Below are 14,170 nucleotides of genomic sequence, written 5' to 3'. Positions count from 1 at the left end.
TCATGGAATAAATGATATTTATTTTATCAGCTTATGCATTCATTCGTACATACACATACATATGTTATTTGATAATACGTACATAATTACGGTCCCAACTGGCGTCTTCAAAATAACTGCCGGATTAGCAGCCTCCATCTTTGTCCTGCAAATATATTATATTCGTGCAATTTACTTACCTGAGCCCCTCTCCTCTAATCCACCGGGATAGCGACGGCAAACAACCTGTTCTTATGCATTCATCCACCTATCAATAATTCCCCTGAATTTATTTCTTTAATCTCAGCTATTTTTGGGTTCTTACTATTTCATTATAACGAGGTATGGTTATTATTTATCGAACGTTAATCGAGTAAGCGATTTAAATTTTTCCCTTTTCATACCAGCATTAAATGTATTATTATTATTTCTATCGTTTTTCTAGTTTAAATTCGTAAATCGTCATGAACACCGAATCTGAATAATTCCCCGAAGTTCTAAATTCTCTGGTTCCGATATTAATATTATTCTATCTTTAATTATTATTATTATCATTCTTCTAGTTTAAAATCGTAAATCGTCATGAACACTGAATCTAAATAATTCTCCGAAGTTCGAAATTCTCTGGATCCGATATTAATATTATTTTATCTTTAATTATTATTATTATTCATAGTAATAATACCTACCGTCATTGATTACACAGATAGTGAATACGCTCCACATTAAAACTTCCAAAACATTAGAAAATTGCAAGTAAACACAACATAAAGTGTCGAAGTAGTTAAATCACTTCATCTTCGAAATATTCAATCAGTTAGATTTTTAAATTATCGTGTGTGCTGTGCAGTGCTGTGTTTTAAAAATATTAAAATAACAATTTTCAACTGGTAAACATACCAAACGCGCAGGCGCATTATCAGTCCGTCATTACTATCGCCATTGGTCGAAAGTGTCGTCACTTTTGTATAGTGCTAAACAGTTTGCGGGAAACAGGCGTTTGTGTATAAACTAATTACGAATAAAGTTAACATATTTTTAACTCTTTTTAAATAAATTTTAATATGGATTTAAACGAGAACTCTCTTAACTATATGACCAAGGCCAAGGATCTACTCTGTTCGCTGATAAAAATTATTAATGACCCCGGCAACAAATTTACGAAGGAGCAAATGGGTAAAATTACCCCGATAACAACGGATCTGTTAGGAACCACAGGATTGATGGCTGTTCGTATGGGAATGTTGGAAGGAGAATTGTCAACATTAAAAAGTGTAACGGATACTCAGTCTATTGTTACTAACCCGACAAATACTTCATCTTCAATAAATGATTTGCTCGCAGAGGCCGAGGAAAGAAAAACCCGGTCAAAGAACATTATTTTATTTAATGTTCCCGAAAGTATTTCAGAATCAACAACAACAATTATTAAAATGGACAGCGATAAAGTAGTTTCAGCGATTAGTGATATAAATAATGAATTAATACCGAGTGTGGTTAAGTCGTACAGACTTGGTGTAAAAAAGTCCAACAAAATTAGACCGATTAAGGTCGAATTCAATGTCTCTGTCTCGGCTCGTGAGGTTTTGACCAGGAACGCAAAACTGAAAAACGGTATAAAGGCCAGTAACGACCAAACACCATTGCAGAGGACTCAACTTCTAGATTTACGCCAACAACTCGAGACGAGGAAGAACAACGGTGAAACCAATATAACTATCAAATATGTGAACTCTGTACCTAAAATTATTGAATGTGCGCCAAAAAACTGAAACAACAAAAAATAAAATGCTACTACCAAAATGTGAGAGGGATCCGCACTAAACTTCCCATGTTGCTGACTTCGGCGGCAACTATCAGCAGTGATATCTTCATTTTAACCGAAACATGGCTCGACTCAGGAATCAATTCCGCCGAATTAGGCTTCCCTAATTTCAACATCTACCGTATGGATAGGAATTCTAAAACAAGTGCCAAAACGAGAGGAGGTGGTGTAGCCATTGCTATCTCAAAAAATCTCAGTTCTTCAAAAATATCCACAAAAAACACATCCATCGAGCAACTATTTGTCAATGTGAACACTTCTAGAGGTAAAATAATAGTGGGATGTGCATACTTACCTCCGAATTCTGATGTCCAAAGCTACAGCAATCACTGCGACGAGGTTGAATCAATTTGTGCTAAATATCCTAATACTAAACTACTTCTAGTTGGTGATTACAATCTGCCACATTATGATTGGTGTAATATGAATTCTGTCAATTCTTGTTCTAATGTTAATATTCGTGTTATTAGAGATATGGCACTGTTCTTAGGTCTAACACAGTGTAATAATGTTCTTAATATAGGAGGTCGTACGTTGGATTTGGCACTGTCAAATGTGTCTGACATCTGTGTTGTGAGAAGTACCGAAATTCTATTACCTGTCGATGTTTACCATCCACCACTAGAAATATGCATGTCCAATCTTAAACCAATTCCTATCGTAAAAAAGGTAGTAGAAACTCGAAATTTCAAAAAAGCTGACTATGTTAAAATTTCAAATTTCCTTAAACAGACTGACTGGTCATTCTTTGATAGCGACGATGATATTAATGTACACCTTAAAAAATTTTACTTCATCGTTAATTCTGCAATTGAACAATTTGTTCCTTTAACGACTTACAGAGAAACTCTATACCCAAAATGGTTCTCAAAAGACCTGATAGACTTAATTTACCTCAAAAAATTATCTCATAAGAGATTCAAACAAAGTCGCCTGGCCATCGATTATACTGCGTTTCAAAAATTGAGGGCAGAGTGCAATAAGCTCTCCGCAAAATGTTACAAAAATTACATTAGTGATGTCGAAGGCTCTATCATGGACGACTCAAATTTCTTTTGGAAATATGTTAAATCCCAAAAAGAAAATGGTACTTACATACCTAGTAGTGTGTCATTCGATTCTAAATTATCCCAAAATCTTCAGGAAACTGTTAATCTTTTTGCTGATTTTTTTAGCGGCGTTTACATTAATGCAAGTGAAGACAGCTATATTTCGTGCTTTGATTTGGTTGAAACTCTTGATATATCTGACTGTAATGTAACCATAGACGATATTATATCTAAGCTGAAGAGTCTTGATTCCCGAAAATCCGCAGGACCTGATAATGTTCCGCCCAGGTTTTTAGTAAATTGTATGCATACATTGTCATATCCTATTCATAAGTTATTTACAAAGTCACTCTCATCAGGTGTATTCCCGGACCTTTGGAAGTTTAGTCTTTTAACGCCCATTTTCAAAAAAGGTAATAAGAGCGAAGTAACAAATTATAGGCCAATATGTATAATGTCTACTTTACCCAAACTTTTTGAAAGCCTAGTACTAGATAAGTTGATATCCCGAATCAATCGAACCATCTCTCCCCTTCAACATGGATTCATTAAAGGTAGATCTACTCTTACCAATTTGATATTGTACACGAATGATATTGTTAATGCCCTTAATGCATCACATCAAACTGATTCCATATATACTGACTTCAGTAAGGCATTTGATAAAGTAAACCACAAAATATTATTACGTAAACTAAAATTGTTGGGAATAAGAGGGAGCATGTTGGAATGGTTTAAGAGTTATCTATTAGGAAGGTACTTAGCAGTCAAGATAGATTCGTTTACTTCTTATACATTTGCTGCCTCGAGCGGAGTACCACAGGGATCTCACTTGGGCCCAATATTATTTTGTTTGTTTATCAATGATATTGTTAATATTTTTACTAATGTTAAAGTCCTGTTATTTGCCGACGATCTGAAGATATACAGAATAATCAAAGACGATGACGATCGCGCAATTTTGCAGTTGAACCTTAATAAACTATGTGCGTGGTGTTCTGTCAATGATTTGCAACTAAATTTAGGTAAATGCCAGATTATCAGTTTTTACAAAGGCAAAAATCCACTTAATTTTTCCTATTTTATGAATGGTGCTAATCTTCTTCGTGTATCACAGATTCGTGATCTTGGTGTTATATTCCACGAGAGTCTACAGTTTAACGAACACATCGATGAAATAACAAGCGATGCGATGAGAATACTAGGTTTTATTTTGAGAATGGGAGCAAATTTTAAAAGTATGTCAACATTAAAACATCTGTATTGCTCGTTAGTACGAAGCAAATTAGAATACAATTCCACCGTATGGTCACCGTACTACAAGGTCCATTCTCAATCATTAGAAAAGGTACAAAATAAATTCCTTCGGTACATTAATTTTAAAATGAAAATTCCAATCGAATTTATAAATTACAATAACTTGCTTGCTGAAACTAAACTTCTTAAATTATCTGATAGAAGAGTGTTAATTGATTTGCTATTTTTATTCAAAATTATTAAATCTTTAATTGACAGCCCTAATTTGTTGGAACTTATTTGCATTAATGTTCCTGCTAGGCAAACTCGCAGTAAAGATACTTTTAAATTTAACAAGAACCTCAACACTAATTATTCTATTTTTTCACCAATTCCTAGAATTCACAACCTTGCGAATAAATACTGTGAACTTATAGATATGTTTGGTTTTGACAATTTTGTGAGCTTTAAAAGGCAACTTATTTCGATTCTATCGGCTAATAATTAACTTTTATAGCTTTAATAATTTTATTACATCTTCTCCCATTCGAAACCTTTCAAGTAAATTATATCCATATTTGTTTGTTTTTTATTTGCTCTACTATACACTTATAATTGTATGCATATACCTACTAACTACTTTTTATACATAACACTATGTTCCATCTCAGATCTTATTATTTCTTATTCATGTCGATATTGCTAAATTCTATTAGTTTTTGCTTTTTACAGGTGCAACTCTTATTTTGTTATTTTTTTTTTTTTTTTAAATCTCTGTTATAATGTTCTTTACCTCACGAGTAAGTTACACTCTAATTTATATTGGTTTATCGATTTGTTAAACTCACAATTAATACTGGGTTTAAACACACCCACTTACTTACTTTTTATGTTGAACTTTCTTTTACTTACTATTTCATGCTTGGGTATATTTTATATTGAATCCATCTTATTAGTGTTTTGCTAATTTGCACAAAATTTTATTATATGTGTTGCTTTCTTACAATTAACTCCATTTATCTTCTTATGTTCAATTATTGTAATCAATGTAAATGTATATTTTCATGTAAAAGCCCATTAGGGCGTAAATAAAATAATAAATAAATTATCATTTTTCTAGTTTAAATTTCTGGCAACGAAAGATCGCGTTAACCTCGAATTTCAGCCGTCTCCCCTCTCCCCTTCAACACTTCGTATTAACAACTCGGCTTATAACGCGACACCGTAGTGTCGTTTCTAATCTTTTTTTTTCCTGAATTTAAATTAATTAAATTTTTTCAACCTTAATTTATTATTACGCCAAATACTGTGTTTAACTATTTCTTTGAAATTCTAAAATCCTCTAAGGTCCGGTGCTAATATTATTTTTTTCCAAACACTGAATCTAACTGTACGTTTTTGACTAGAGAATTTTCCTAAGTCCACAAATAGTTACCAAGTGACGTTAGGGCGCGGCGCGACGCGTTTGAACGGCTCCCGGCGATTTTCAAACTCCGTCAAAATTCACGAAAAGACTTCCCGTTTTTTCTAAAATCAGCCCTTTTATAGTCCCGTTTCCTCATTAATCACGTCAAATACATGCTATTCTAACCTTTATCGACTCGTATGTTCTTTTCTATTTAGTCCATAGTCGCATCATGCTAATTAGGCCATTCTGATCATTTCAAGAAAGTTAACACCCTGGCATTCGTCTCATGTGACAGAAAGATCAGACGCGGACTGGGAAGCGGTCCCGTATTCCCATACGGCGTTTTCTATACTACGCTCTAGTGTGAGCTGTCTTTTTGTAATGTGAATTCCGGCCTTTTATTTTTAAATGCTACCGTGTCCGCACAATTTATTTAATGGCCGTCGTTCATGGTGTGATACGCTTTGTCCTTAACGCTTTCACGAACTTAGTTTTGATCTTCTTCCCTATGCCTTCGACAATTTAAACGGTGTACACGTCCGTTTCCCCCTCTACCTTCCAAACCAATTCCTCCCGACAATTCAAACGGTGTACACGTCCGTTTCCCCCTCTCAGTGTGTTAAATCTCCCGCGTACGATCGTCTCCTACTTCTAACATTTAGTTCTCTTCCCTTACAAACGGTCTAATATAGCTATTCTATTTTTTTTTTTCGATTATTTCTATTTAAGGCTCCCATCGATACTTGCTTTTAGTTAAGACGTCCCAGTTTACATCGTCGTTTATGTTTTTGTCCCCCGTCCTAGATCGCATCGGTTTGATATCCTGTCTATTCTTTCGGTCAGTTTTTTTTTCAAGAATTATTACTGGATTTTCGCGACCCCTCCCTGTAATTTTGGGCGTCGCCTCGGTTGGTACCTCTATACGCCCATCTCCTGTCTTTTTCTCCTACTTCATCTCGCATCGATCAGAGGCCTTAATCACCTGTCACAACAAACCCGAACGTACTCTCTCATAATTTCCCCACTAATTGTTTATACATTAATTTTAATGTATTTTCGTCTCCATAAGACGCGGGTTAATTTTATCACCTCGTTGGATCGTTATTAGCGTCCTAATGGCCCAAAACCATGTCCGTATTTTTTTTCAAAATCAGCGCTTTCAAGTGTCTGACATCGCCAACCTTTTTTCCCTTGGTATCCCTTTCGCAACTTACTTCGCCCCATCATTCTCCTGTAACCTCAACGCTGTTTCTTTGCGGTTCCACGTCATGCTTACGATAGAAGTTCAATGTTTGCTTTTTTTTTCCACTTTTCTTACGTAATTTGCCTGTTTTTCCCTTATTTCTGTTGTTTTCTTTTAAGTGACGCGTGTAACTGCCCTCTCCCCCAATGATTTCCACTCCCGGTACGTCTTAACGTAGGATTCTACCAATTTCTCTCAGTCCCCAGTTCGTTTCGCGTTATGTCCCTTACCCTTCTTGAAACACGTCCCCCTCGTTCGTCGATGGTTTACGATCCCGTTTCCGCCACACCCTTGCATTCCAAACCCATGACGTCATCGCACTACCCTCTACCAAGGTTCCCGTTTTTCCTGTAATAAATCGAGATAGCCCCTCCCGGTTCAAAGTCCATTCCTTTGTCTGCTTCGGTAAACCACTCCCACTTGCCGCCCCGCATCCTCTGGATCCTCTTGATTGGTGGGAGATTAAATCGAGGCCTACGATTGGTCCATCTCTCTACCTCACAGAGACATCTGCCTTCGACCCTGTAAAGCTTCATCCACCCATCCATTTGATTGTAATTACTTATTTTTCGACTCTGCCGCTAGAGGTCTCCGCCTGTATTATCTCAGTAAAAGTGCATCATATCACATATGTGAGATTGCTAAATTAATTTTTCGATAACAAGTTATTTTACTTTTTTCACCGAGAACCGATCAATTCCAAAAACTAAGCTATGGATTTGTTGTGAAGGTTGAGTCTGAATTCGACGTTGCTTAGATAAAAAAGATGTATTCTTTTTGTAGAGGTTTATTTTGTCGACGGGGATAAGCTAGCTGTGACTAATTTTTAAACCACACAAGTAATTCACAATAAAAAAATTTAATTATAAAATGATCGCGGCATGAAAGAAATTTTGACAGAATTTTATCGAAATTCGTCAGAAAAACTTCCCGTGAGGCATTCGTCAAGCCTTTGTATAGTACCGCATCAGAGAATCGAGAATTCTAGTAAGTTCCCGAGGTACTGAAGGTAGCGCATAGTACCTTCTGGCACCGTCCGGCCCGAGCAGTGGCAACGGCATATTTCGAATGCTATGGACGACACCAATGGCGATACTAGTTGTGTGTCACTACAGATTTAAGACAAATGCTTTGCAATGTTTAATAAAGGTTTCCTTCGAAAAAATGTTTTTAAAACATTGAAACATTGTATTCACGCTCCATTTTGTCACGGGTCTTAATATATAATTTTTGTGCACGGTATGTTTTTATCATATTTTCTTTTTTAGCTGTTAAAAATCCTGAATTCCAACTGGCGCAACCCGTACCTGGTGTGGGACAACAGCACCCGCGCCGAATTGTCGGAGTTTCTGCAGAACAGGAAGCAGTACGCCCTCAACGACGATGATGACGACGTCGACATCATCCTCTGCACCGAGTTCAAGTATTCGGCGCACGAGGGCCAGCTCATGATCGGAGAAATCTTCATTCAGATCTATAATGAACAACCTACTTTCCCCATAGAGGTAAGTTTTGTAATTTTCAAAAATCTGTACATTCTTTCCACTGAACAGAAAATCCCAAGAAGTGTGATTTGTACTCATTAGACATCTTAGTTCCAGCTATGCCGCTGAAGTTGATTATCTGTTGAAGAAAAATAGGATATTTGAAATAGTTTGATCAATTTCATCCGAAATAGGGGAAAATTGTGCTTATTTCGTGCATACCAGACGAGCTCACAGAACATTAATATCACATTGCAACATTATAACAGACGAGCTCATAGAACATTAATATCACATTGCAACATTATAACAGACGAGCTCATAGAACATTAATATCACATTGCAACATTATACCAAATTATACTATCTTACAGAACATTAATATCACATTGCAACATTATACCAGAGGAGCTCACAGAACATTAATATCACATTGCAATATTATACCAGACGAGCTCACAGAACATTAATATCACATTGCAATATTATACCAGACGAGCTCACAGAACATTAATATCACATTGCAATATTATACCAGACGATCTCACAGAACATTAATATCACATTGCAACATTATAACAGACGAGCTCATAGAACATTAATATCACATTGCAACATTATACCAAATTATACTATCTTACAGAACATTAATATCACATTGCAACATTATACCAGAGGAGCTCACAGAACATTAATATCACATTGCAATATTATACCAGACGAGCTCACAGAACATTAATATCACATTGCAATATTATACCAGACGAGCTCACAGAACATTAATATCACATTGCAACATTATAACAGACGAGCTCATAGAACATTAATATCACATTGCAACATTATACCAAATTATACTATCTTACAGAACATTAATATCACATTGCAACATTATACCAGAGGAGCTCACAGAACATTAATATCACATTGCAATATTATACCAGACGAGCTCACAGAACATTAATATCACATTGCAATATTATACCAGACGAGCTCACAGAACATTAATATCACATTGCAATATTATACCAGACGAGCTCACAGAACATTAATATCACATTGCAACATTATAACAGACGAGCTCATAGAACATTAATATCACATTGCAACATTATACCAAATTATACTGGCTTACAGAACATTAATATCACATTGCAACAATCCGGGTGAAATGCCTAAAACCAAAAAAAAAAGAAAAACAGTTTACCAGAGGAGCTCACAGAACATTGATATCACATTGCAACATCACGACAGTCGGAAACAATTTGTTTGCTACAATTTTTCTATACAACTTATATGTGCAGGTAGCGAAAATGTTTTTGTTTCCTGTGGAAATTTTTTTTTATCTCTGAGTATGAGATGTACTCCACAAGAGTACAATTTGTCTTTCCTCGATATTTAAAAAAAAATTAACCTTGCGAAGGAATAGATCAGGAACCACCGTTCCTTCATCAGGGTTATATTTATTCTTCACATATGTTTTAAAATTAAATTCTCTCTATTAAGTTAATCGATTTATGTTTGTAATGTTTTTTTAAAGTACCCTCAGACTTGTATGAATATACATAATCATTGAAGAAGAGTACATTAGTATGTATATCTAAACGAAGCATGAAAATGAACAAGACATTGAAAGTAAAAAAGTTCACAACTGGGTATCAAACCCAGGACTTCTGTCTTACCGAGACAATACTCTAACCATTGAGCTATTGAGACCTATTTTCTCTCATTTTTCTCCATCTCATATTTCAATTTTAGAATTATGTACCAATATTATCCTCAATAAATTATCGACTTTTCTGTATCTTCTTCTGTTTCATGTTTTGTTTAGATTTATTATTGTTGTTTTCTTCAGTGATTAAATATTATGTTGACTTATTCTTCAAAAGTTATTCCAATAAATTGAGCCCTTTGCTGAAAATAGCGCTATGTGAAAAAGTGAGTTCTGAAATATGTTTAAACATTTCATTTGAATGTAGTGTGCATATACTGTATGTAATGAAACATTTCAACTAATGAACAACATGTTTTATGAATTATCATTAATTGATTTTTCAGTTTTGAAAACAAAATAATATCCCCGTTTTTCCATTTATATATCAAAAATTTGGATAAAATTAAAAAACTCCAGACATGTTACAACATATAACGAATAACAATACAGATATAAAACTTTTTCACTTAATTAATGACAAATATGCCAAACGCCGACTGCACAAACCATGAGTTTGTGTAGATGTTAATGTATTGGCCACCTTGTCTTCACTTTACCGTCGTCAATATATGCCTTGTGCTGCCATCTGGTTGAAATTTTCGCTGTGAACGTAGATGGATGGATGAATGGCGCGTAATCTGAATGGATCTGCACAAAAACAGCGTTATCAAGATAAGGCTGTTTTTCACAAAGGGGCTCAATTGAATGTATGAATTTATTTATTCATGTTCGCCATAAAATGGTTATGCATCAATATATTACGGAGAAGATCACAAATTTGAGGTAGATGTAAGTATAAAAGGTCATGGGACAGTTTTACTGTGACACACGTCAAAAGACAGACTGAATTGGCTGCGAGTAACGTTGAAAATGTCGATGGTCAATGTAGAATCGTTAAGCAGTTAAATTGCTCTGTTGATTGGCGCATTCTGATAGACAGAAGTCCTCGCTTTCAGAGTATAAAAAAGTGCATGGGATCTCCTGCGAGTAAATTTGTTAGACACATACAAGTTAACCTCTTTCAATATAAGTGGAATAAGTATAGTTCCAGAGATTAGTTTAAAAAGGCTTTTAAGGTGTTGAAATTGAGCATTTCTGTAGAGAACAAGGAAGGATAGTATGTATATTTCCTTATATATAAGTAACGCATAAACCTCTTCTGTACTTTTTCTATTTCTAGTATATGGTTTAGTTTAGAAGGGGCCCAAATAATGGGGAATGTGTTTGATTAAATTGCAGAACCCGAAAGGTTTGGCCATCGACCTGCTGGAGTACCTTGGCCAGCAAGTCTCCCAGGGAGCCCAGGATGATGAGAAGATCAGTCACATTGAGATGGCGCTGGAGGCTTTGTCCAATGTTATCAAGAATAATGCCGGTCAGTTACACTATATACTAAACTAATTAACTTCGGGTGGACAGATCGACACTTCGAGATTAAGAGGGTTAAGCATGACAAATTCTTATGTGTGAGAACCTTATATTTCCCTGCAGCACAATCCATTGTGGGACTTTTCTGGGCAGGATCTGAATGTTCGTTTTTAACCAAACAGTCTACAAATCGGGTCAAAAATGAGTGAGTTAAGTAAATTATGACACATTTGTGAAAGTGTTACAAAATATTCGATTTTGGAAACAAGTCCAGTCTTTTGTTTACTCAATTTGGGATTTGTAGTTAAGTTTTTTTATGCAGCCAGCAATTTGTGCACCATTGTTAAAAGTATTGCCTGTATACTGTCAGATTCATTTATTGACAAATCTCAGAAGAGGGGATGGTGATGCCACCTCCCCCCTCCGCGTACATGGTTTGTTTCCCTTTCCCTAATGGGCTAGTATATTATTTTGGATGCCTATGCCAACCAATGCTTTTACCTCATGTCGCTGTGGTTGTCTCTCCCCTTTATTTTCTGTAAAACGTGAAATAAATGACTTGTATTGGTTTTGTTTTGAATGATGTGTTTGATTTGTTTGCAGGAGTTGAGATTCAATGCATAGGACACTTTGGATTAATATTTGGTTTGCTCAGTGCACGCGCCTACCCCGCAGTTCAAAAGGCGGCTCTACAGGTAAACTATTTTTCAAATTATTAAGTACTTTTAACGTACTTCAATCATTTTCTGAATATAAATACAGTTGAATCTACGTAATTCAAAATCCACAACACCTCGAATTTATTTGTCTGTTATTTTAAAATATGGAATGTATTGCATTGCACTACTCGTGCATACATTCTGGAATAAACTCTTTTTTTATACTTCCGATTTTATGTCCGGGTTAAATCTTCCCCATAGGAAAAACTAAACCCTTCCACACACTTTTCCACAAATGATCATTTAGTCAATCAACATTATGCAAGTGCATTATATAAGCAAAATAAATACAAAACAATACAAGAACAACACGTCAACTCACCGGAGATTAAATGGGAAAATAATTAATAAATAAACAGCGCCCTTGAGGTGATTTTGCACAAAAACGGCGCTATACAAGTCATCCAATCATTATTATTTATTATTATTCAGATCTGGTCACCAAACACAAGGGCATTTCGAGCAACTTTTCAACTCTAAATAAAAATGGTCTTTCACCAGCGTGTTACTGAGAGTACCTACGAGTCTTGGCCATATTAGAAGCTCTCTTTTTTGCAGGTGGTGGTCAGCAGTGCGGGCTGTGCGGAGTGTGTTGAGGATGTGGCCGCCGGGCGCCTGATGGGACACCTCCTGCCGCTGGTGGCGGCCGGCCCACTTCAGGCAGTGGCGCTGGATGCCTTGTCTCCGCTGCTCACCAACACTAGTATCGTCAATGAGGCTCTCAACAAAGGTAACCTAACATCTAATATTGAAATAATCGCCAGTAACTGACCTGACTTTATTCTTTTATGCCGCAACTGTAGATTGTAGATTTTTATTATTTTGTAGAAAAATAAGCACTTTTTTGCAAGGCCAACTATTAAATTGCCAGAGTTCTCCCTCACTTAACCGCAACCAGTTCAGTCACAGTTGCTAATCTTATAAGATGTACAAGTGCGGCCTTTACCACTTTCCAGGTGATGTGTTCCGTGTTAACTAAACACCATGACAATTCAATACACCTTTAAAAAGTGCTATAAAATCATTAAAAGCAAAGAAAAAAAATTAACCTAGTTTTTGTTTCATCACTTTTTAAAAAAGGTATGTTGAATTTTCATTGTGTTGAGTTGTCTGGTTACCGGTAAAAACATACTTTCCTTTACGTGATTTTGTAACTTAAAAATGTTCCTAGCATACAAATCATATTCGATTGGCATCAAAATAATAAATCAGAGAAGAGTACTATGTGCTTTTCGTTTTGTATAGTGCAGCCATTTCAATATATTAACAGGTTACTACTGAGTCATTCTTCAACGCTTCCACCTAACACACAGTTCGTATTGTTTGTTGTGGGTTTTCTTTATTTTTTTATTGTGAAGAACACTTATTTAACTTTATGGAAAATATAATAAACTTCAAGAATATTTTCGTGTTTCTTTAAAACATTTTTTAAAGTTAATCTCTAGAACTATACTTAATCCATCTATGTTTTATTTATTGTTCAAAATCGTAAATCTCCAAAAGTTCTTCACAAGTTTTTGAAATTTTGACAAAACATTGCATTCAAATACCCGAGTGTTTTTATATACCTATATTATATAGATGTCATCGGTGACACGTAAAAACATGCCTTTAATAAAAACAGCAACCATCTGTTCAACATGAAAGCAACACGCGATATTGTTTCTCTTTCTGCACAAACAAAGCCACAGTAAAGCGTGGCGGGATACAACTAAGGGTAAATAAAAACACACTGTCTTCCTGGAAAACACTGTGTTTTAGTTATCGTGGCAGTATACTCGTGGGAGATCCCCTGCATTTTTTTACACTCCGAAATCGAAGACTTCTGCCTATCAGAATGCGCCAATCAACAGAGTGATTCAACTGCTTAACGATTCTACATTGACCATCGACATTTTCAAAGTTACTTGCAGCCAATCAGCAACTGTATAGATGATTCAACAGAATGATAGAGCAGAGAGCAGCTAATGGACCGAGCGATTCAACTGCTTAATGATTCTGCATTGACCATAGACATTTTTAACGTCACTTACAGACAGTTCAGCAACTATCTTTTGACACATGTCAAAAGTATTAAAACTCCCCCACAACCTTTTTATACTTACATTTACCTCAAATTTGGAATCTTCTCTGTAATATATTGGT

General features: G+C 35.5%; 1 protein-coding gene across 1 annotated transcript in view; it reads left to right on the top strand.

Annotated features, from left to right (window-relative positions):
* Positions 1–14,170, top strand: part of Rme-8 (receptor mediated endocytosis 8) — a 90,251-nt gene that overhangs the window by 69,803 nt on the left and 6,278 nt on the right. Inside the window, exons 26-29 of the mRNA XM_089639073.1 lie at positions 8,009–8,245; positions 11,178–11,313; positions 11,910–12,001; positions 12,584–12,755. Of these exons, the coding sequence (XP_089495199.1) occupies positions 8,009–8,245; positions 11,178–11,313; positions 11,910–12,001; positions 12,584–12,755 (637 nt within the window). The remainder of the gene's footprint in view (positions 1–8,008; positions 8,246–11,177; positions 11,314–11,909; positions 12,002–12,583; positions 12,756–14,170) is intronic.

This window comes from Hesperophylax consimilis, chromosome 13 (assembly GCF_061612785.1).
Source record: "Hesperophylax consimilis isolate HC1 chromosome 13, BYU_Hcon_1.0, whole genome shotgun sequence".
NCBI classification, from domain to species: domain Eukaryota; kingdom Metazoa; phylum Arthropoda; class Insecta; order Trichoptera; family Limnephilidae; genus Hesperophylax; species Hesperophylax consimilis.
The sequence above is the reverse complement of the archived record's forward strand: the minus strand, read 5'-3'. Positions and strand labels throughout refer to the sequence as shown.